Source organism: Hevea brasiliensis, chromosome 14, assembly GCF_030052815.1.
Source record: "Hevea brasiliensis isolate MT/VB/25A 57/8 chromosome 14, ASM3005281v1, whole genome shotgun sequence".
In the NCBI taxonomy this organism is placed as follows: Eukaryota; Viridiplantae; Streptophyta; class Magnoliopsida; order Malpighiales; family Euphorbiaceae; genus Hevea; species Hevea brasiliensis.
In genome coordinates, this window is record NC_079506.1 from 31,342,809 (window position 1) to 31,366,268 (window position 23,460).

Here is a 23,460-nt window from a genome sequence, read left to right on the forward strand (position 1 = left end):
ATTCAGTACTTAAGTATTCGCCTCCACGTTCTGATCGAAGAGTTTTAATACTTTTTCTTGTTTGATTTTCTACTTCAGATTTAAATTTTTTAAACTTTTCAAAGGATTCATGTTTGTATTTCATCAAATATAAATACCCAAACCTTGATTTATCATCAGTAAAGGTAATAAAATAATGAAAACCGCCTCTAGCCATTTCCTTAAATGGACCACACACATCACTATATATAAGTTCCAAAATATTTTCAGCTCTTAACCCCTATCCAACAAAAGGTGATCTAGTCATTTTGCCTTGAAGGTAGGATTCACAAGTTGGAGTAGGTTCAGAACTCAATGAGGATAAAATCCCCATTTTCTCCAGCTTTGCAATCCTATCTTCTGTAATATGACCTAATCTTAAGTGCCAAATATATTTTGAACTTGAGTTGATTTTCATCATGGCATTACATTCATTTAGATTGCTTGCATTAGATTTGTATTTAACATTATTATCCAAATAATAAAGTCCATCATGCATATAGCCTGAGCCAACATATTCATTTCCAAAATAAATATTGCAAACATCATTTGTGAATTGAAATTCATAACCATTTCTAGTTAAACTAGATACAGAAATGATGTTCTTAAAAGCATTAGGTACATACAAAATATTATTTAAATACAAAATATGTTCATACATGTACAAAGATTTAGATCCTATGGCTAAAGCTTCAATAGTTGAGCCAGTGTCAATCCGGAGTCTAACATCTCGTGTTTGCAAGCTGCTGCTACTTGCTAGTTCCTGCATGTCATAAGTAATGTGAGAACTAGCACCAATATCTAAAATCCAAGCTGTAGATGAACTATGAGCATCATCAGAATCTAAATAATAAGATATAGACATACCTTCTGAAGGTTTATCTTTCTTATCCTTCAGATAAGCAAGATACTCTGGGCAGTTTCTTTTCCAGTGCCCATCCTTCTGGTAGTGGAAACACTTTCCTTTGCCTTTGTCAGCTTCTATCTTGCCCTTCTGTTTAGCTATCTTCTTTGAAGGTTCAGGAACTTGAGGTTTCTTTTTCTTCTTTCCCTTCTTTTTCTTGGACTTTCCAGCAGAAGAAGAAGATGCAACCAAAGCTGCCTCTTTTCCTTTATTGCCCGGCATATTCTTTTGGGTAATAACCAGCATGTTAAGTAAGCCAGCTAGAGTGCATTCTTGCTTAGTCATATGAAAATTTGTCATAAAATTCCCAAATGACTTTGGTAGAGACCGAAGGACCAAATTCGTCTGCAGTTGGAAATTCATGTGAAAATCAAGATGTTTCAGCTGCTCAATGAGCCGAATTATCTTGTGGACATGATCTCCTACATTCTGTCTCTCTGACATCCTCATGTGGAATAGCTGCCTAGATATCTCATATCTAGCATTCCTGCTGTGCTCACCATACAACTCTTATAGGTGAAGAAGGATCTCATTTGCACTTTGCATATTTTCATGTTGCTTCTGTAACTCATTAGTCATAGAAGCAATCATGTAGCATCTGGCTCTCGTATCATGCTCCTTCCACTTGTCCAAAGTCTATGATTCCTCTGGAGTGGCCCTTGGAGGCAAAGGACCAAGAATCTTTAAATCTAGAACATATCCAATACGTTCTAGGCTCAGGACAAGCTTTAAATTTCTGAGCCAATCAGAAAGGTTAGGTCTAGTCAACCTATTGTGATCAAGTATGCTCACAAGGATATTGGATGGTGGTGGTTGTTGTGCTCTCATTATTATCAGAAAATGAACTGTTGAAAGTAACAAGATTAATTAGTAAATGTATCAAGCAATTAACCAAAATGATTATGGTCTTTTAATCAAATTGGTTCTCCCACTAACTTGGCAAATCCTACACTTCTAAAGTAGGAAACGGAAATCCTAGTTTGATGGATTTCTAATGGGTGATTGAATTCTTATAGTCTTATTGATCATCCTCAGGCACATCCATTATTGGAATTATAATAAACTATAAGTGAGCAACCCTTGCCTATCACATCTCATGTGAGGTTCAATAATTTATTTGGCTCCTAATGCTCAAAATCTCAGACACATCCATTATTGATTTATCTTGCATTAGTTAAGTTGATCCCAATAAGCTAGTAGGCATGCAAATAATTTTAATGACCTCAGGCACATCCATTATTGGACACCAACCATTCACATAGTTACAACATCTTATGCTTAACAATTATTCTCAAGAAAATCTCTTAAATAAATGCATCATATCCAAGCTCATATAGCTAATGATGCATGTATTTAAAATTTCTTAAAATAATTGCCTCTATGGAGGGCCATGATATAATTACCATAATTATACCATTTCCAACTTAATCATTTGTTTGGAAGATTTTGTGGTCAGCTTAATTACTATTATGGTCTCACTTTGCACATTATACAGTTGGCATGCATATATCATATACTTGCATACATTCATACACATCTCATACATACATGGATAAACAAATAATATGGTATGATCATAGACTTTCTAAAGGATTCAATTCTGAGCCACCAAGAATTGAATCAGGGCATTCCTAGATGTATTTCATTTATTCATTTTACAAGAGTTGCTGAAGGAGTATATAATCAACTCTTGATCTTGATTTCCGCCCATTGGTCCCACCAATGCTCTTGACTTCCTTGTTCTTCTTGCAATCCAATTACATTGTAACCCTTGGCATACCAAGGTGAATTTATAAGAATATGGACTTAAAGTCCTTAAATAAATGAAATTACATCCTAAGTTATCATAACATTTATGATACATGCCACTAAAATAAATTAATTATTTTACATCCCAAAGAAAAATTAAAATAAATAAATAAATCCAATCACATTGGTCTTTTATTGTCCATAATCATCCATCAAGCATATTTAAAATTTAACAATTAAATAAAATATACATGCTTAAAATTTAAATTGAATATCACATATTCAACAAAAATTCAAATTTGAATCTTATTCAAATAAATTTAAATTTAGAAACTTTTTTCAAATTTAATTCCATGAAAACAAATTTTCATTAATTAATTGTGTGATTAAAATTCCTAATTAAACCATTTAATTAGGTTTGGGCTCAATTGTGGGCCTTAAATTATACAACTATTGCATAATGGGCCCCAAAATCAAGCCCAAAAAAAGCCCAACACGCCCCTAAAACAAAGAACACGGCCCGTGTAACGTTTACACGGCCTGAGGTGCATGAAAACATGGGCTGGGCCGTGTTAACGCTGAACGACACGGGGCGGGGCGTGCGACAACATGGCCCGTGTAAGCTGAAACATGCCCGGGGCCTTGTAAAAACCCAGAACACGCTCAGGCCGTGTTTCTTGCAGCAGTTTAGCAAAATTAGGGTTTTTTTGACCCAAACCAACTTCAAATCAACCCAAATTCAACCTAATCACACAATTAAGCCTCATAATTAATCTAAATGGCAAATATAGTGGCTCTGATACCAATTGAAGGGGTGGAAGCATGGATTTAGGGCATTTAAAGCATTGAAATTTCAAAAACTATTCTAGGGTTTCATGCATCATACAAGTGTGTTATGGTCCTAATCAATTTTCAATGCCCAATTGTATACTAAAACACATTTTAGCATGCTTTAAACTTTCATTTGCCATTTAAGATTGTGAATTAATATTTAATTCAATTAATCCCTAATTAAAAGAGGGGATTTTGAGTACTAACCTCTTGAGACACAATTGATAGAATTCCCACTCTTAGAATGCTCTTAGGACCCCAAATGTTGTTCCTTTAGCTTGTTCACCACAAGCACAAACCAATGGTAACAATGGCAGCCCAAAGTTTGCTTGCTAAGCCTATTCAACCACTTGAAGTTTTGGGATTTATGCTTTAGTGGGGTTGTTTGAATGTATGGAAGTCTAGAAACACTTTCTAGCAATTTTAATTCAAAGAAGATCAAGGATTTCTTTTTGAATTAAAATGAACAAATGAAGAGAAAAGGGAGAGAGAGAGAGTTGCCGTCCACTTTGATGAGGAATAAGAGAAAATTATTTTCTCTTTCTTCCTTTTCCCCTTTTATAGTAAAGTCAAACCTTACTAACTCTTGCCACATGTCACCACAAGATCCCATCTTGCTTTTGGTTGACTTAATCCTATGGAGCCAAGTGTCAAGCTCCATTTAAATCATGAAAAGTGGTCTTCCATCATAGGAAGACAAGTGACAAGATCATATGGTGCTATGTGTCAACATCTCATGGTGCCACATGTCACCATATGATTTAATCTTACTTTTATATTTTTAATTTGAGTTTTCAACTCAAAATAATAATAATTTCTCTTCTTCAAATTAATTTATATCAAATATAAATTAATTGATTAATTAATCTCCATTAATTAATTTCTTATAATTAAATTCATATTTAAATAATTTAAATATAAATTTAATTTATGTTATATATTCAATAACCTTGATTTGGTTTCAAGTCATGCTAGAGACCTTGTAATCTTATTGCAAACCAAACCTAATTAATTAATTAATTAAACTCTTTAGTTAATCAATTAAATCACATTTTACTTGGTGATTAATTTGTGTAGATGTGTGACTTACTAGGCTCATTACTTATTGGCAATGATAAATGATATTATCCCATAATATCATTAGAACTCTTTTTTACCTTAAATGATTTCTCTAAATCATTTCAGGCACATCATAGACCATGGTTGACACCTAGCATAGCATGCCATGGCCACCCAATTAGTAATAAGAGATACCTTAAATGAACCTTCAATCATATGTTACCATGCAATAGAATCTCTCCGTTACAAAATCCTAATTCCGGCTGAAGTCATGGTTAATGTCAAACTCCATTTGCTATGAACATTATCTTCTCTTTTAATTCCAATTCATGATTAATTAGATTTTCTTGTCAGAAACTCTTTTCTGACTAAATCTATCTGTCCTGGCCAGGAACTTAAATCATCAAGAACAATTAAATGAACATAGGATTTTATCCCTATTTACTTAGGGTAACGGATTCTATCTTGATCAACACCTATCTCCATATATAACTAGTAGGAGCCAACACATGCTCATATACCCATACACAGTACGAGTGTGAAAGCAGTATCAAACTCAAATCACCTATATATAGGATAACTGTATTATCTCAGGTCTAAAGATTATATGCACTAATATGATATATGACAATGCATTGACAAGAGTAAACTTCATGTGCTTGTCATAAGCGTCACTAGTTCGGCCTACTTATCATATATAAGTGCCTATCGTGTTTGTTATGTGGCATGAGATTCACCACTCCATCTTATTTATATCTCATATAAATACCTTGGGAATAAACATGATTATAATCTTTCTAGTTAAGTCATGTCTTTTGTGAAGTATTCTCGATTGTGAATCAATTTATAATACTTTGTTCTATAAATACTGTCACTCATATTCTTAACAACTTAATAATAGAATTTCTAACAAAATATCAATAGCCCTTTTCAATTACACATAAATAGATTATGTAAATGGAAAAGTATAATTGTCTTTTGTTAATAAAATATATATAAGGTACATACAAAATAATATACTCTAGAACATACTACTAATATTTTAACTGTAGCTCAAATAACAATGTGAAACGGACTCTAAACGTAAGTACATTATGATAGCATACCAATGTAAATATGTATTTATGCTAGTATTAAACATTTTCCCACTCTCTCACTTTTTGAAGCTTAATGACGTAGGAGTAATAGGACGCATAATGCAAAATGCTAAAAGGATATATATATAGATTATTACTTGTTCATCACATAGACATAATTTTTAATGACTATATATCTAAGAAAGATTTGATATCTTGTATTTAGGGTTATTTTTTTTAACTTATAAGACGGTAAATTTTACTTACAATTTTAAAAATAAGTTTATCTATTTATTTATAATATATATATATATATATATATATATATATATATATATATATATATATATATATATATATATATATATATATATATATATATATATATATATTTTTTTTTTTTTTTTTACTTATAACATAAATTTATAAATTAGAAGAGATAAAATTTTTGTTTTATATTTATAAATTAAATTTGGCTAAATATTTTGCCATATTACTCTTATTTAATTTTTAAAATTTCACCGTATATCTTATTTAATATTATTTTTTATTATTTTAATAATAAATATATTTATAAATTATTTTTTATGAAAAATATTAATTGTTTATTAATTACTTATAAATTTTAAATGCTTCATAATTATTCTTTTCCTTGGGCGGAAGATATTCTCTAGCCAATATTTTACAAATTGGAATTCTAAAACTGGAAGCTTGATTATTCTGCAAAGCATTATACCTTGCATTCTACCCAAGCAAAGGGATCAAAGATTCCAAATGTTGAATGAAAACTTTTAAATGATATAAATGTTCAATTTCATTACATTATTACCATACAATTAGGAAGTGTATAGAGAGTAACATAGAGAAGAAATGGAATCAAAAAGAGGTGAGGCAGAACAATTCAATTTTCCAACGATGATAGCAATAAAGGGTCCTTCAAGCGTTAAGAAGACTGAAATAGCCACCAAATTAGCTGATTTTCTTCACTATCCTCTCATCGATGAAGCAGATGTAATCGTAGCGCTTCAAAACTCCATCACAACGTCCCCTACAAATGACTCCAGTATCTCCGCCGAATATTATGATGAATTGCCTTTCAAAATTGCTTGCCAAATCACCTCAACCCAGCTCGATCTGAAGCTGAAAGTTATCTTCAACACTGTGCTCTCAGAACGTTCACATTTTGAACATTTGGTGCAATTGGCAAATTCCCATGAAGCCTGTCTGCTCGTCATTGATTGTGAAGATGAAAACCATGGATTCAATGATTGCTATAGCGTTGGAAATGTTCGAAAGCTCAAAATCGACACTACCAAGGCATTTGTGGTGGAGGAATTTGTTCCTGCAATGCTTCAAGCTGTAGAACTCCCTCAAGGTAACCCATCAAAACAACTTCCATAAAATAATCAATCCTAAGAGAATTCCCACAAAAGGGCATGCACATGAGTTTAATTTCAATGATTAGGGGCCAAAACATGGCTCTGGTAAACTTAGTTGGAGTGGTTGTTAGGAGCCCATTTCTTTTTTTTTTTTTTTTTTATTCTATCAAAGAAAGTTAATATTTCATTAAGTCAAGGGTGCTTACATCCCCAGTACAGAGATTGGCTCATGGCCATAATACAATCAAATCAAACCTAACCGATGATCTAATAAGAGAGTCTTAAAAAACTAGCCCCAAACAATATTCGGCCCAAACCCATTAGCACAAGCTCTAGTTGGGGCAGGACATGTGTCAAAATCCAAGACCTGCCAGAACCAAGGAGAGACACCTTTGCCGCTCGTCGCTGAACATTATTCACCAAGAGGGAGATTGCAGCAAACTGAAGCTCATCGCGTGGGCCACACACGGCTACAAAGCCTTTCTAGGTAACCCAAAGCACAACAACACCCTTAGAACCTAGGCAGCATTTCTTAAACTCAAAACCAATACCATTAAAGCACCGAGACCATGGAAGTCAAGCACGTCGAGGCTCAAGGGAAAATAGCAGAAGAAGAGGGAGAGGCTAGCGGGATTGCCCCAGCGATCAGCTAGCATTTACCCTCAAGATCCCTCTTATTCAATAAAGAATCAGAAGAAGCACAAACACAGAAGCCAAGCATCAAAGGAAGAAAAGAAAAAGTAGATCTGTCACTGGCTCACGGAACAACGATGGATAAATACTAGGAACCTTCCTCTCCAAGCACATCAAACCAAAAGGAACACTATGCAAAGTTACAACTAGGTAGCACCTAGAAGAAAACTCTCTCTTTAAGCTCTGGCTGTCAGATCTTGCCCAAAAAACCTTCTACAGCCCACATAGTAGCGAGGAGAGCTAACCCACTACTAGGTAGGAAAGGAGAGAGCCCCTCGGCCTAGATAGGGTAGAGGCCGCTTGAATTACAAAAGCCAGGCGATGAAGTGAAAAAAAAAAAAAGGTCGGAAGAGAAAACAAATATTATAATATATAATATTATATATTATAATTTTATTTATTAAAATAATATTTATATTTTATTTAAAATATAAAATAAAATAATTAAAAATTAAAAAAAAAAGTTGGACGCTACTATAAATAGCGTCAAACCTTTAAAATTTTTTTTAATTAACTTTTTATTATTAAAAGGAAAACTGGACGCTATTTTGAATAGCATCCAGCTTTCCTTTAAAAATTTTGATGCGGACGCTACGAACATTAAAAACGCTAATATAATTAGCGTCCCGTACTCATCTCGTCCACCTCAGTGTAACTCAATCTTTTTGATAATTATTTTCAAACTCACCTGTTTTTGGTATTTTTTTTATTTTCGATTACACCTATTTGATCAAAAGCCCTTGGTTTAGCTACAATTACTTATGCTTTGCATATGACAAGCTTGGAGAGTCTGTCAGCTTCAAATTTTACCTCTGCAACCTTCATTTCCATATTTGATATGGAATCTTTGAGGTTCTCTGAGTACATGAAAGTTTCAGTACTATCAATCCTATGCCAATTCAAGATAAATTCACTGCTGATATCAACCGTGTGAAACTTAAAATTTGAACAGCATCCAAAACTTGAACATTCTAATAGCAATATATTCTTTGCCAGTTGAAGATAAATTCTACCAATTATTTCAACTCTGCAACACTTCAAATTAAATTAATGGTTGAGATTTCTAAGTTAAGTCATCAAAGTATCATCTATATATGGATTTACTAATTGATCTTCATTCCTCTGTTCCTTTTTTATGTCAGAAATTAATTTGGCACGCGATGAAGGAGCCCTCGTTAGAGGTGTTTGAGAGCTGGCCCAGGACTTGAAGGGGTGGAAATACAGCAAAGTTTAGGAAGTTGGTCATGGCACACTAGGAGAAGCCAAGTATAATTATTATTATGAATAAAGATCATAATCTCCACTAGTATATATATATATATATATATATATATAATTATAATCATTATGAATGAAATAAAAAATTGAGGTAAATTAAAATTTCGATAAACTATTATGTCTCCAATTATATGCTTACTTCTATTTTTATATAGAATAAGGAGATGTAATTAATATAGTTAAAAAAATAAATTTTATTTATTCATTTTTTTAATATACTTTTTATTTATATTGTTTAATTAAAAATTAAGTAATTTATGTTACTAAATTATTTTGATCTATTAATTTAAAAAAAAAAAAATTCTTATCACGTTTTGTCACCTCTGCACAGAAAATAGTTTTTTGCAAATAAACAAGACGTTGAAATGTAAAATCATAATTCTTTGTTCAATTTTAAGGTCCAAAATTTGAAAATATATAAAAATTTTATTTAAATTTTTAAAATTTTGAAAACTTGTTGTAATTTTATTTAATTTTTTTTGACATATTCTTCCTTGTTATTTTCTAGCCGATCAAACCTTCCCAATACCATCAACCACTTCCAAATTTTATTTTGATATCCTTACTGCATCAAAATTTTTGGCCATAGTAATCAAATCCATCATTATTTGATTTTCAAAATAAATTATGAAAGAATTGATGAATATGGTAATATTGAATTTTCAATAGAGTTTAAAATTTGATTGAAGAAAATTGAATAAAATTTTAACAAATTTTAGAAATTTGGTTATTTTTGCTGAGATTTAACCATTTGAATTAAATTATCAAAACACAACAAGATTTGACCTTTTTTTTTTAATCATGTCAATTTTTTTTTGAAACAAATAGATTTTAGACCTAATGCACCTTTACGCCCCTAACTTTTATCCGAAAAGATGTATTTAGCCTATATTTTACTCTTTCAATAAGAATATATTAATAAATTAATAAATTAATTATAATTAAAAAAAAGTGACCTATAATTTAAAATAAATTAAAAAAATATAAGTCTGTGAGCTGAGGGAGTAATTGGAAGCGCATAAATATAAATTGTTTGATAAAATCATCTCATCATAATGATAATATAGTTGATGATTGTTGATCAGTTAATAAAGCTTTTATATTTGTGTTGTCTTCCTAAATCTGTGTGTATTTATTTTTAATGAAAAAATAAAAAAAAATCAAATGGATTAATATTATTCCAAATATTCCTTAATTTTAATTTTTTTTTAAACATTATGATGTTTGAGCATGTTGTTTTTTATTTATGTAATTTCAGAATTTATTCCTATAAATATCTATTTTAATGACATGGCTTCTTGGGTTTTTTAAACCCATATTTCCAAATAAGTTCTTTATTAAAGAGATTTTATTCTCATAATATAGTAATTTCAAACTATATTATTAAAGAATATTAAAATTTTTTAAGAAAATGACTATTATTATTATTATAGATTTTCTGGATAAAAGTTAACTTTAAATTAATTAATGTAAGATTTATTTAAATTATTAACAAAATAATTAGTTAATTAGCTGATGAACCAAACAAATAAAAATAATAGAAAATTAGTGAAATTTTATTTAAAAAAATAACTAAAATAGTAATTTTTTAAACTTCAGTAAATTTAGAAAAATTACAGAAGTTGTGTTATAGAATGAAATAGACTTCTGTCTTTTCTTTATTATTGTTGATATAATTTGAGAAATAATTTGATTTTGAATAATTACCAAATAGTCCTAAAAGTTGCTAGATGATGCATTGGATGTTCAAGAATCATATATCCTTGATCCCTTGCAGTCTTATATAAGAATGGCAATAGATAGGATATCTGCGAAAAGTATCATATTTAAAACCGATTAATATTTTCAACACTCAAATTCATCTTAAACTTGATTAAAATTTATTCTCAAAATTCGAATTCATTCCAAACTCGATTATTATTACCCAAAAAATATATGTACCTATTTAATTTTATATTTTTTAATTAAAAATTTACATAAAAATTTATTTTTATTAATTTATATTCTAAAAATTTAATAATTTCATAAAATATTTTAATTGTATTTTATATAAAATGAAATATATAAAAATTTATAATTATTATTATGAAAAATATATATTTTATATTTAATTAAATATTTATCTTAATATATTTACATAACAGATATCCAAAATATAAAATTTGAACTCGACCTAAACTCGTCACTTATATTAAATTTTAAATTTAAATTTATTTTAAATTTAATTATATACTAAAACTCATTATATTGGATACCCGTAAAACTTAACCTATCGCCATCGCTAATTCTATAACAGAAAACTGCCAATTGCAAATCTTGGAAAGGTTTAGCTCCTTAAAGGTAGAAGAGTCGAGCTAGGACAATAAGTTAGGCCCAAATTATTAGGCTCAGGCAAGCTTTTATTTTTATGTTTTTTTAAGGTCATAATTCATTAATGGGCTTGTAAACATTACAAAGAAGGGCAATAAACCCAAATACAAGTAACACAATCAAAAGACACCCGGCCCACATAGAAAAAAACCTATTGCTCACATCTGAAGAACTTGGAAGGGGTGGCAATAACTTGCAGTCTTGAATCCAGTGCAGAGAAGAGGTTGAACGCCGATCACTAAAAGCACCGAGCCACAGCAGCCAGGAAAGAAAATGACAAATGGAGGTCAAGGGAGGAAGATCCTATCCATTGAATGCATAAGAGCTAAAGAAGCTCTGCAATAGCTAAACCCCCACACCAAAAAGTCCCTATGCCATCTGTAAGGTCAAAATAACTAGATTTGAACAAAGGGAAGAAAAAGGGCAGCGACAGAGCCTTATTGCTCTTAGGCTTTGATGGATTAGAATAATGGCGGATTTATAAAAAAAATTTTCTGCAGTTAATACACAAGTAAATTGTACGATATGTTTATTATACTAAAAAAATAATATATGAATACTCATATAAAAATAGTTAAGTGTTAAATTTAGAAAATAATTAAATTTAAAAAAATAATTAAATTTTGAAAAATAATACACACCTTTTATGGGTAAATTGTATATACTAACGAATACATAATAATTTACTCAATATATGAACATAAATTAATTTCATATTAATAAAAAATACATTTTTACTAAAAAATATATTTTCTATTAAAAAAGAATGTTCAATATTTAAATTTATAGAAAGTTAATTTAAATAAATATATAGGAGAAATTAAAAAAAAAAGAAAGGGTCAATTGACCCTTCTTTTATCACAGTAAACTTGCCACTATATTGGATACTTAAGAGGAAGAAATCGATACTGTGCCCAAGAGATACCTCGCTACATAGAACCCCATTAACCCTTAGATCTAGCAGCCCAAATATCACAAACAAACATAACAAAAAGAAAAGAGAAAAAAAAAAAGAAATCAGATCCCAAGCCCCTCATCGTAGCTTAGAAGCTCTGGGTTAAAGAAAAACATAGGTTGTCGAGTCCCTCTCCCTTGAAGATTAGCCTATGTCCAAAGAAAATAAAATAAACAACTATACACAAACCTACATGGAGGTGAGGAAGGAGAATACACTCTTCGTGTTGGGTTAAAAAAAGTCAACCGTTGTTCAGATGGAATAAAGGTAGGTTACTGAAAACGATAAGAAAGAACGAAGGCTGCACACTTGATAAGAAATTTCTCTCTTTAAAACTTGGCGAGAGAAGCTTAACTTTTGATTTTGACTTATTAGGCTTGGACAAGTTTAATGTCATTTAACCATAATCAACATAAATGGTGAGATCGATTGTCGTGGTGTACAACACGGCATATTTAGAAATTTTGTGTCATGGCCTAAGTTATGTTATTGATTGGCAACACTATGATTATTAAATTGTTTGATCAAATTTGTGTTATTAAGCTTTGAAAATTATGATTTGCTCTAACTATGATTTGAAAAATTGTGAAATGTGATTGTGAGATTTTTGAATTATGAATTATTCATAGATGTTTTATATTATGCATTTTGTATTTTATTGTGCACCACTGAGTATTTTTATACTCAGCGATAGCTTCTTTCTTGTCATGAGATAGAGAAAGGACATAGCGCAGAGTGAGTCTGATGAGAGGAGCACAGTTTGGAGATTTTGTATGGGTATTTGTTAATACCTTTGTAATTATTTTGATGTAAATGATTTAGTGTCATATGTATTAAGGTAGATTGAGCAGTTGTACAGTCAATGTATAACAATATTATTTTTGAGATTTTGCATCTGTAAATTAACTTATGAATGTAAATTAAATATTTAAAATGCAATGTGCATGAGATTATGAAATGTTTTGAGATATCAATTCTTGATTTGAAATTTGGATTTTGAATTGAAGTGTTGCTATTGCTGTTGAGTTGAAGTTTGGTGGTTGCAAATGGGGTTGAAATTAATTATTTGGAAGTGTTTTCATAGGTTTTGAAGAACTGTTTTTCCCAAATACAGACGGTACTCTGCCAAAATTTTTATAAAATTTGCGGAAACATAAAATAGGATAAAAATCTTAACTAGTTTTCAAACTTCAATTAAATATTTTTATTTCCTATCAAAATGCTCACCACTTCCAAAATGTAAGAAAAAAGTTTTAAAATCTCTTATAGTATATTTAATGGGTTACCGGTAGGCGAAGTACGGTAAATCATTAGATGAACTACGGGATTATGTTACATCTTACTAAGGGATAGGGTGTGACAAGGCAAATAAAAATAATATCCAAAACTTTCTTTTGGATACCCAACAAATCGACACCTTTCTGATTTGGTTTTCAATTTATCAGTCTTCAGCTTTTTAATGTAAGCTGGACAACCCCAAATCTTAACATGTTTAAGACTTGGTTTTCTTCCATGTCATATCTCTTAAGGTGTGGAAGAGACTGACTTTGATGAAATCCTATTCAGAATATGCAAAGCTAATTCTATTGCAAATCCCCAAAAGGAGATTGGTATATCAGTATAGCTCATCATACTGTGTACTCATATCTAATAGGGTATGATTTCTCCTTTCAGACACACCATTTAATTGTGGCGTTCTTGGAGGAGTCAGCTGGGATATAATGCCATGCTCTTTCAAGTATTTATCAAATTCATTACTTAAGTATTCGCCTCCACGTTCTGATTGAAGAGTTTTAATACTTTTTCTTATTTGATTTTCTACTTCAGATTTAAATTCTTTAAACTTTTCAAAGGATTCATGTTTGTATTTCATCAAATATAAATACCCAAACCTTGATTTATCATCAGTAAAGGTAATAAAATAATAAAAATTGCCTCTAGCGATTTCCTTAAATGGACCACACACATCACTATGTATAAGTTCCAAAATATTTTTTGCTCTTAACCCCTGTCCAAGAAAAGGTGATCTAGTCATTTTGCCTTGAAGGCAGGATTCACAAGTTGGAGTAAGTTCAGAACCCAATGAGGATAAAATCCCCATTTTCTCCAGCTTTGCAATCCTATCTTCTGCAATATGACCTAATCTCAAGTGCCAAATATATTTTGAACTTGAGTTGATTTTCATCATGGCATTACATTCATTTAGATTGCTTGCATTAGATTTGTATTTAACATTATTATCCAAATAATAAAGTCTATCATGCATATAACCTGAGCCAACATATTCATTTCCAAAATAAATATTGCAAACATCATTTCTGAATTGAAATTCATAACCATTTCTAGTTAAACTAGATACAAAAATAATGTTCTTAAAAGCATCGGGTACATATAAAATATTATTTAAATACAAAACATGTCCATAAATGTATAAATATTTAGATCCTATGGCTAAAGCTTCATGATTGAGCCATTGCCAATCCGGAGTCTAACATCTTGTGTTTGCAAGCTGCTGCTACTTGCTAGTTCCTGCATGTCATAAGTAATGTGAGAACTAGCACCAGTATCTAAAATCCAAGCTGTAGATGAACTATGAGCATCATTAGAATCTAAATAACAAGATATAGACATACCTTCTGAAGGTTTATCTTTCTTATCCTTCAGAGAAGTAAGATACTCTGGGCAGTTCCTTTTCCAGTGCCCATCCTTCTGGTAGTGGAAATACTTTCCTTTGCCTTTGTCAGCTTCTGTCTTGCCCTTCTGTTTGACTATCTTCTTTGAAGGTCCAGGAACTTAAGGTTTCTTTTTCTTATTTCCCTTCTTTTTCTTGGACTTTCCAGCAGAAGAAGAAGATGCAACCAAAGCTACCTCTTTTCCTTTATTTCCGTATTCTTTTGGGCAATAACGACATGTTAAGCAAGCCAGCTATAGTGCATTCTTGCTTAATCATATGGAAATTTGTCATAAAATTTCCAAATGACTTTGGTAGGGACTGAAAGATCAAACCGTCTGCAGTTGGAAATCCATGTGAAAATCAAGATGTTCCAACTGCTCAATGAGCCGAATCATCTTGTGGACATGATCTTCTACATTCTGTCCCTCTGACATCCTTATGCGGAATAACTGCCTAGATATCTCATATCTAGCATTCCTGCTATGCTCAACATACAACTCTTACAGGTGAAGAAGGATCTCATTCGCACTTTGCATGTTTTCATATTACTTCTGTACCTCATTAGTCATAGAAGCAAGCATGTAGCATCTGGCTCTCATATCATGCTCCTTCCACTTGTCCAAAGTCTCTGATTCCTCTGGAGTGGCCCCTGGAGGCAAGGGACCATGAATCTTTGAATCTAGAACATATCTAATACGTTCTAGGTTCAGGACAAGCTTTAAATTTCTGAGCCAATCAGAAAGGTTAGGTCTAGTCAACCTATTGTGATCAAGTATGCCCGCAAGGATATTGGATGGTGGTGGTTGTTGTGTGCTCATTATTATCAGAAAATGAACTGTAGAAAGTAACAAGATTAATTAGTAAATATATCAAGTAATTAACCAAAATGATTATGGTCTTTTAATCAAATTGGTTCTCCCACTAACTTGGCGAATCCTACACTTCCAGAATAGGAAACGGAAATCCTAGTTAGATGGATTTCTAGTGGGTGATTGAATTCTTATAGTCTTATTGATCACCCTCAAGTACATCCATTATTGGAATTACAATAAACTATAAGTGAGCAACTCCTTGCCCATCACATCTCATGTGAGGTTCAATCATTTATTTGGCCGCTAATGCCCAAAATCTCAGACACATCCATTATTGATTTATCTGGCATTAGTTAAGTTGATCCCATTGAGCTAGTAGGCATGCAAATAATTTTAATTACCTTAGGCACATCCATTATTGGCCACCAACCATTCACATAGTTACAACATCTTATGCTTAACAATTATTCTCAAGAAAATCTCTTAAATAAATACATCATATCCAAGCTCATATAGCTAATGATGCATGTATTTAAAATTTCTTAAAATAATTATCTCAATGGAGGGCCATGATATAATTACCATAATTATACCATTTCCAACTTAATCATTTGTTTGGAAGATTTTGTGATCGGCTTAATTACTATTATGGTCTCACTTTGCACATTATCCAGTTGGCATGCATATATCATATACTTGCATTCATTCATACACATCTCATGCATACATGGATAAACAAATAATATGGTATGATCATGGACTTTCTAAAAGATTCAATTCTGAGCTATCAAGAATTGAATCAGGACATTCCTAGGTGTATTTCATTCATTCATTTTACAAGAGTTGCTGAAGGAGTACATAATCAACTCTTGATCTTGATTTCCTCCCACTGGTCCCACCAATGCTCTTGACTTCCTTGTTCTTCTTACAATCCAATTACATTGTAACTCTTAGCATACCAAGGTGAATTTACAAGAATATGGACTTAAAGTCCTTAAATAAATGAAATTACATCCTAAGTTATCATAACATTTATGATACATGCCACTAAAATAAATTAATTATTTTACATCCCAAAGAAAAATTATAATAAATAAATAAATCCAATCACATTGGTCTTTTATTGTCCATGATCATCCATCATGCATATTTAAAATTTAACAATTAAATAAAATATACATGCTTAAATTTAAATTGAATATTACATATTCAACAAAAATTCAAATTTGAATCTTATTCAAATAAATTTAAATTTAGAAACTTTTTTCAAATTTAATTCCATGAAAACAAATTTTCATAAATTAATTGTGTGATTAAAATGTCTAATTAAACCATTTAATTAGGTTTGGGCTCAATTGTGGGCCTTAAATTATACAACTATTGCATAATGGGCCCCAAAATCAAGTCCAAAAAAATCCCAACACGCCCCTAAAACAAATAACACACCGCGTAACGCTTACATGGCACGGGCGTGCATAAAAACATGGGCTGGGCCTTGTTAACGTTGAATGACACGGGCGAGGCGCGCGCGACAACACGGCCCGTGTAAGTTGAAACACGCCCGGGCCGTAAAACCAGAACATGCCCAGCTATATTTCTTGCGGCAGTTTGGCAAAATTAGGATTTTCTTGATCCAAACCAACTTCAAATCAACCCAAATTCAACCCAATCACATAATTAAGCCTCATAATTAATCTAAATAGTAAATATAATGGCTCTGATACCAATTGAAGGGGTAGAAGTATGGATTTAGGGCATTTAAAGCATTAAAATTTCAAAACCATTCTAGGGTTTCATGCATCATACAAGTGTGTTATGGTCCTAATCAATTTTCAATGCTCAATTGCATACTAAAACACATTTTAGCATGCTTTAAACTTTCATTTGCCATTTAATATTGTGAATTAATATTTAATTCAATTAATCCCTAATTAAAAGAGGGGATTTTGAGTACTAACCTCTTGATGCACAATTGATGGAATTCCCACTCTTAGAATGCTCTTAGGACCCCAAATGTTATCCCTCTAGCTTATCCACCATAAGCACACACCAATGGTAACAATGGCAGCCCCAAGTTTGCTTCCTAAGCCTATTCAACCACTTGAAGTTTGGGATTTATGCTTTAGTGGGGTTGTTTGAATGTATGGAAGTTTAGAAACACTTTTTAGCAATTTTAATTCAAAGAAGATCAAGGATTTCTTCTTGAATTAAAATGAACAAATGAAGAGAAAAGGGAGAGAGAGAGTTGCCGTCCACTTTGATGAGGAAGAAGAGAAAATTATTTTCTCTTTCGTCCTTTTCCCCTTTTATACTAAAGTCAAATCTTACTAACTCTTGCCGCATGTCACCACAAGATCCCATCTTGCTTTTGGTTGACTTAATCCTATGGAGTCAAGTGTTAAGCTCCATTTAAATCATGAAAAGTGGTCTTCCATCATAGGAAGACAAGTGGCAAGATCATATGGTGCCATGTGTCAATATCTCATAGTGCCACATATCACTATATGATTTAATCTTACTTTTATATTTTTAATTTGAGTTCTCAACTCAAAATAATAATAATTTCTCTTCTTCAAATTAATTTATATCAAATATAAATTAATTGATTAATTAATCTCCATTAATTAATTTCTTATAATTAATTTCATATTTAAACAATTTAAATATAAATTTAATTTATGCTATACATTCAATAACCTAGATTTGGTTTCAAGTCATGCTAGGGACCTTGCAATCTTATTGCAAACTAAACCTATTTAATTAATTAATTAAACTCTTTAGTTAATCAATTAAATCACATTTTACTTGGTGATTAACTTGTGTAGATGTGTAACTTACTAGGCTCATTACTTATTGGCAATGATAAATTATATTATCCCATAATATCATTAGAACTCTTTCTTATTTTAAATGATTTCTCTAAATCATTTCAGGCACATCATAGACCATGGTTGACACCTAGCATAACATGCCATGGCCACCCAATTAGTAATAAGGAATACCTTAAATGAACCTTCAATCATATGTTACCATACACTAAAATCTTTCCGTTACAAAATCTCAATTCCGGCTGAAGTCATGGTTAATGTCAAACTCCATTTGCTATGAACATTATCTTCTCTTTTAATTTCAATTCTTGATTAATTAGATTTTCTTGTCAGAAACTCTTTTCTGACTAAATCTATCTGTCCTGGCCAGGAACTTAAATCATCAAGAACAATTAAATGAACATAGGATTTTATCCCTATTTACTTAGGGTGACGGATTCTATCTTGATCAACACCTATCTCCATATATAACTAGTAAGAGCCAACACATGCCCATATACCCATACACAGTACGAGTATGAAAGCAGTATCAAACTCAAACAACCTATATACAAGATAACCATGTTATCTCAGGTCTAAAGATTATATGCACTAATATGATATATGACAATGCATTGACAAGAGTAAACTCCATGTGCTTGTCACAAGAGTCACTGGTTCGGTCTACTTATCATGTATAAGTGCCTATCATGTTTGTTATGTGGCATGAGATTCACCACTCCATCTTATTTATATCTCATATAAATACCTTGGGAATAAACATGATTACAATCTTTCTGGTTAAGTAATGTCCTTTGTGAAGTATTCTCGATTGTGAACCAATTTATGATATTTTATTCTAGAAATACTGTCACTCATATTCTTAACAACTTAAGAATAAAATTTCTAATAAAATATCAATGGACCTTTTCAATTACACATAAATAGATTATGTAAATGGAAAAGTGAAATTGCCTTTTATTAATAAAATATATACAAGATACATACAAAATAATATGCTCTAAGACATACTACTAACATTTTAACCGTAGCTCAAATATCAATGTGAAACAGACTCTAAACGTAAGTACATTATGATAGCATACCAATGTAAATATGTATTTATGCTAGTATCAAACATTTTCCCACTCTCTCACTTTTTGAAGCTTAATGACGTAGGAGTAATAGGACACATAATGCAAAATGCTAAAAGGATATATATATATATATATATATATATATATATATATATATTATTACTTGTTCATCACATAAACATAATTTTTAATGACTATATATCTAAGAAAGATTTGACATATTGTATTTAGGGTTATTTTTTTTTAACTTATAAGACGGTAAATTTTGCTTACAAATTTTAAAAATAAATTTATCTATTTATTTATAATATATATATTTTTTTCACTTATAAGATAAATTTATAAATTAGAAGAGATAAAATTTTTATTTTAGTGTTTATAAATTAAATTTGACTAAATATTTTGCCATATTACTCTTATTTAATTTTTAAAATTTTACCACATATCTAATTTAATATTTTTTTTATTATTTTAATAATAAATATACTTATAAATTATTTTTTATAAAAAATATTAATTATTTATTAATTACTTATAAATTTTAAATGCCTCATAATTATTCTTTTCCTTGGGCGGAAGATAATCTCTAGCCAATATTTTACAAATTGGAATTCTAAAACTGGAAGCTTGATTATTCTGCAAAGCATTATACCTTGCATTCTACCCAAGCAAAGGGATCAAAGATTCCAAATGTTGAATGAAAACTTTTAAATGATATAAATGTTCAATTTCATTACATTATTACCATACAATTAGGAAGTGTAGAGAGTAACATAGAGAAGAAATGGAATCAAAAAGAGGTGAGGAAGAACAATTCAATTTTCCAACGATGATAGCAATAAAGGGTCCTTCAAGCGTTAAGAAGACTGAAATAGCCACCAAATTAGCTAATTTTCTTCACTATCCTCTCATCGATGAAGCAGATGTAATCGTAGCACTTCAAAACTCCATCACAACGTCCCCTACAAATGACTCCAATATCTCTGCCGAATATTATGATGAATTGCCTTTCAAAATTGCTTGCCAAATCACCTCAACCCAGCTCGATCTGGAGCTGAAAGTTATCTTCAACACTGTGCTCTCAGAACGTTCACATTTTGAACATTTGGTGCAATTGGCAAATTCCCATGAAGCCTGTCTGCTCGTCATTGATTGTGAAGATGAAAACCATGGATTCAATGATTGCTATAGCGTTGGAAATGTTCGAAAGCTCAAAATCGACACTACCAAGGCATTTGTGGTGGAGGAATTTGTTCCTGCAATGCTTCAAGCTGTAGAACTCCCTCAAGGTAACCCATCAAAACAACTTCCATAAAATAATCAATCCTAAGAGAATTCCCGCAAAAGGGCATGCACATGAGTTTAATTTCAATGATTAGGGGCCAAAACATGGCTCTGGTAAACTTAGTTGGAGTGGTTGTTAGGAGCCCATTTCTATTTTTTTTTTTTTTTATTCTATCAAAGAAAGTTAATATTTCATTAAAACAAGGGTGCTTACATCCCAGTACAGAGATTGGCTCATGGCCATAATACAATCAAATCAAACCTAACCTATGATCTAATAAGATTGTCTTAAAAAACTAGCCCCAAACAATATTCGGCCCAAACCCATTAGCACAAACTCTAGTTGGGGCAGGTCATGTGTCAAAATCCAAGACCTGCCAGAACCAAGGAGGGACACCTCTGCCACTCGTCGCTGAACATTATTCACCAAGAGGGAGATTGCAGCAAACTGAAGCTCATCGCGTGGGCCACACACGGCTACAAAGCCTTTCTAGGTAACCCAAAGCACAACAACACCCTTAGAACCTAGGCAGCATTTCTTAAACTCAAAACCAATACCATTAAAGCACCGAGACCACGGAGGTCAAGCACGTAGAGGCTCAAGGGAAAATAGCAGAAGAAGAGGGAGAGGCTAGAGGGATTGCCCCAGCGATCAGCTAGCATTTACCCTCAAGATCCCTCTTATTCAATAAAGAATCAGAAGAAGCACAAACACAGAAGCCAAGCATCAAAGGAAGAAAAGAAAAAGTAGATCTGTCACTGGCTCACGGAACAACGATGGACAAATCCTAGGAACCTTCCTCTCCAAGCACATCAAACCAAAAGGAACACTATGCAAAGTTACAACTAGGTAGCACCTAGAAGAAAACTCTCTTTAAGCTCTGGCTGTCAGATCTTGCCCAAAAAACCTTCTACAGCCCACATAGTAGCGAGGAGAGCTAACCCACCACTAGGTAGGAAAGGAGAGAGCCCCTCGGCCTAGATAGGGTAGAGGCCGCTTGAATTACAAAAGCCAGGCGATGAAGTGATAAAAAAAAAAAAAAAGGTCGGACGAGAAAACAAAACAAAGGCGTGTTGTGTTACAGGAGCTTAAAGTCGGCTATGTTAGAACCCATTTCTAGTTCAACCTATACAAATATGTTGACTTCCATAAATCAGTCACCAAATCCACTTTGACAGAGCTCAAGAAGAATTGCCTTTGGAAAACAAAATTCATCGGATTATAGCTTTTCTAAGAGATAGAAATGCGATCTTCGTGTTGATTTCTCTTACTCTTGTAACAATTGCTTGCTGCAAACACGCATTGAAAGTGGATTTTTACCATTCTTATATATGAAAAGGCATATGCACACCCTTTCATTTTTATTACAATGACACGTTGGTTTAGCTACAATTACTTATGCTTTGCATATGACAAGCTTGGAGAGTCTGTCAGCTTCAAATGTTACCTCTGCAACCTTCATTTCCAGATTTGATATGGAATCTTTGAGGTTCTCTGACTACATGAAAGTTTCAAGTACTATCAATCCTATGCCAATTCAAGATAAATTCACTGCTAATATCAACCGTGTGAAACTTAAAATTTGAACAGCATCCAAAACTTGAACGTTCTAATAGCAATATATTCTTTGCGAGTTGAAGATAAATTCTACCAATTATTTCAACTCTGCAACACTTCAAATTAAATTAAGGGTTGAGATTTCTAAGTTAAGTCATCAAAGTATCATCTATATATGGATTTACTAATTGATCTTCATCCTCTGTTCCTTTTTTATGTCAGAAATTAATTTGGCACGAGATGAAGGAGCGTTCGTTAGAGGTGTTTGAGAGCTGGCCCAGGACTTGAAGGGGTGGAAATACAGCGAAGTTTAGGAAGTTGGTCATGGCACACTAGGAGAAGCCAAGTATAATTATTATTATGAATAAAGATCATAATCTCCACTAGTGTACAAATATATATATATATATATATATATATATATATATAATCATTATGAATGAAATAAAAAATTGAGGTAAATTAAAATTTCGATAAACTATTATGTCTCCAATGATATGCTTACTTCTATTTTTATATAGATTAAGGAGATGTGATTAATATAGTTAAAATAATAAATTTTATTTATTAATTTTTTTAATATACTCTTTATTTATATTGTTTAATTAAAAATTAAGTAATTTATGTTACTAAATTATTTTGATCTATTAATTTAAAAAAAAAAAAAAATCTTATCACGTTTTGTCACCTCTATACAGAAAATATTTTTTTGCAAAAAACAAGACGTTGAATGTAAAATCATAATTCTTTATTCAATTTTAAGGGCCAAAACTTGAAAATATATAAAAATTTTATTTAAATTTTAAAAAATTTGCAAACTTGTTGTTATTCTATTTAATTTTTTTTTTTTTGATATAGTCTTCCTTTTTTTATTTTCTAGCCGATCAAACCTTCCCAATACTATCAACCACTTCCA

The 23,460-nt window shown here is 31.5% G+C and overlaps 2 protein-coding genes across 2 annotated transcripts; both read left to right on the forward strand.

The window, feature by feature from the left end:
* The first annotated feature begins 6,473 nt into the window (after positions 1 to 6,473).
* On the forward strand, positions 6,474 to 9,006 carry LOC131173134 (uncharacterized). Its single transcript, XM_058134976.1, has 2 exons — positions 6,474 to 7,012; positions 8,852 to 9,006. Exons 1-2 carry the CDS (start codon positions 6,508 to 6,510, stop codon positions 8,896 to 8,898), a joined length of 552 nt encoding a protein of 183 aa, XP_057990959.1. The 5' UTR covers positions 6,474 to 6,507; the 3' UTR covers positions 8,899 to 9,006.
* An 11,461-nt stretch (positions 9,007 to 20,467) lies between these two features.
* On the forward strand, positions 20,468 to 22,947 carry LOC131173359 (uncharacterized). Its single transcript, XM_058135659.1, has 2 exons — positions 20,468 to 20,991; positions 22,767 to 22,947. Exons 1-2 carry the CDS (start codon positions 20,487 to 20,489, stop codon positions 22,811 to 22,813), a joined length of 552 nt encoding a protein of 183 aa, XP_057991642.1. The 5' UTR covers positions 20,468 to 20,486; the 3' UTR covers positions 22,814 to 22,947.
* The last annotated feature ends 513 nt before the right edge of the window (positions 22,948 to 23,460 follow it).

Bases quoted from the DNA above. Each gene is read 5' to 3' on its own strand.
- LOC131173134 (XM_058134976.1), top strand. From the start codon at position 6,508: ATGGAATCAAAAAGAGGTGAGGCAGAACAATTCAATTTTCCAACGATG. The intron at 7,013-8,851 runs GTAACCCATCAA...TTTTTATGTCAG, and splicing joins AGCTGTAGAACTCCCTCAAG to AAATTAATTTGGCACGCGAT.
- LOC131173359 (XM_058135659.1), top strand. From the start codon at position 20,487: ATGGAATCAAAAAGAGGTGAGGAAGAACAATTCAATTTTCCAACGATG. The intron at 20,992-22,766 runs GTAACCCATCAA...TTTTTATGTCAG, and splicing joins AGCTGTAGAACTCCCTCAAG to AAATTAATTTGGCACGAGAT.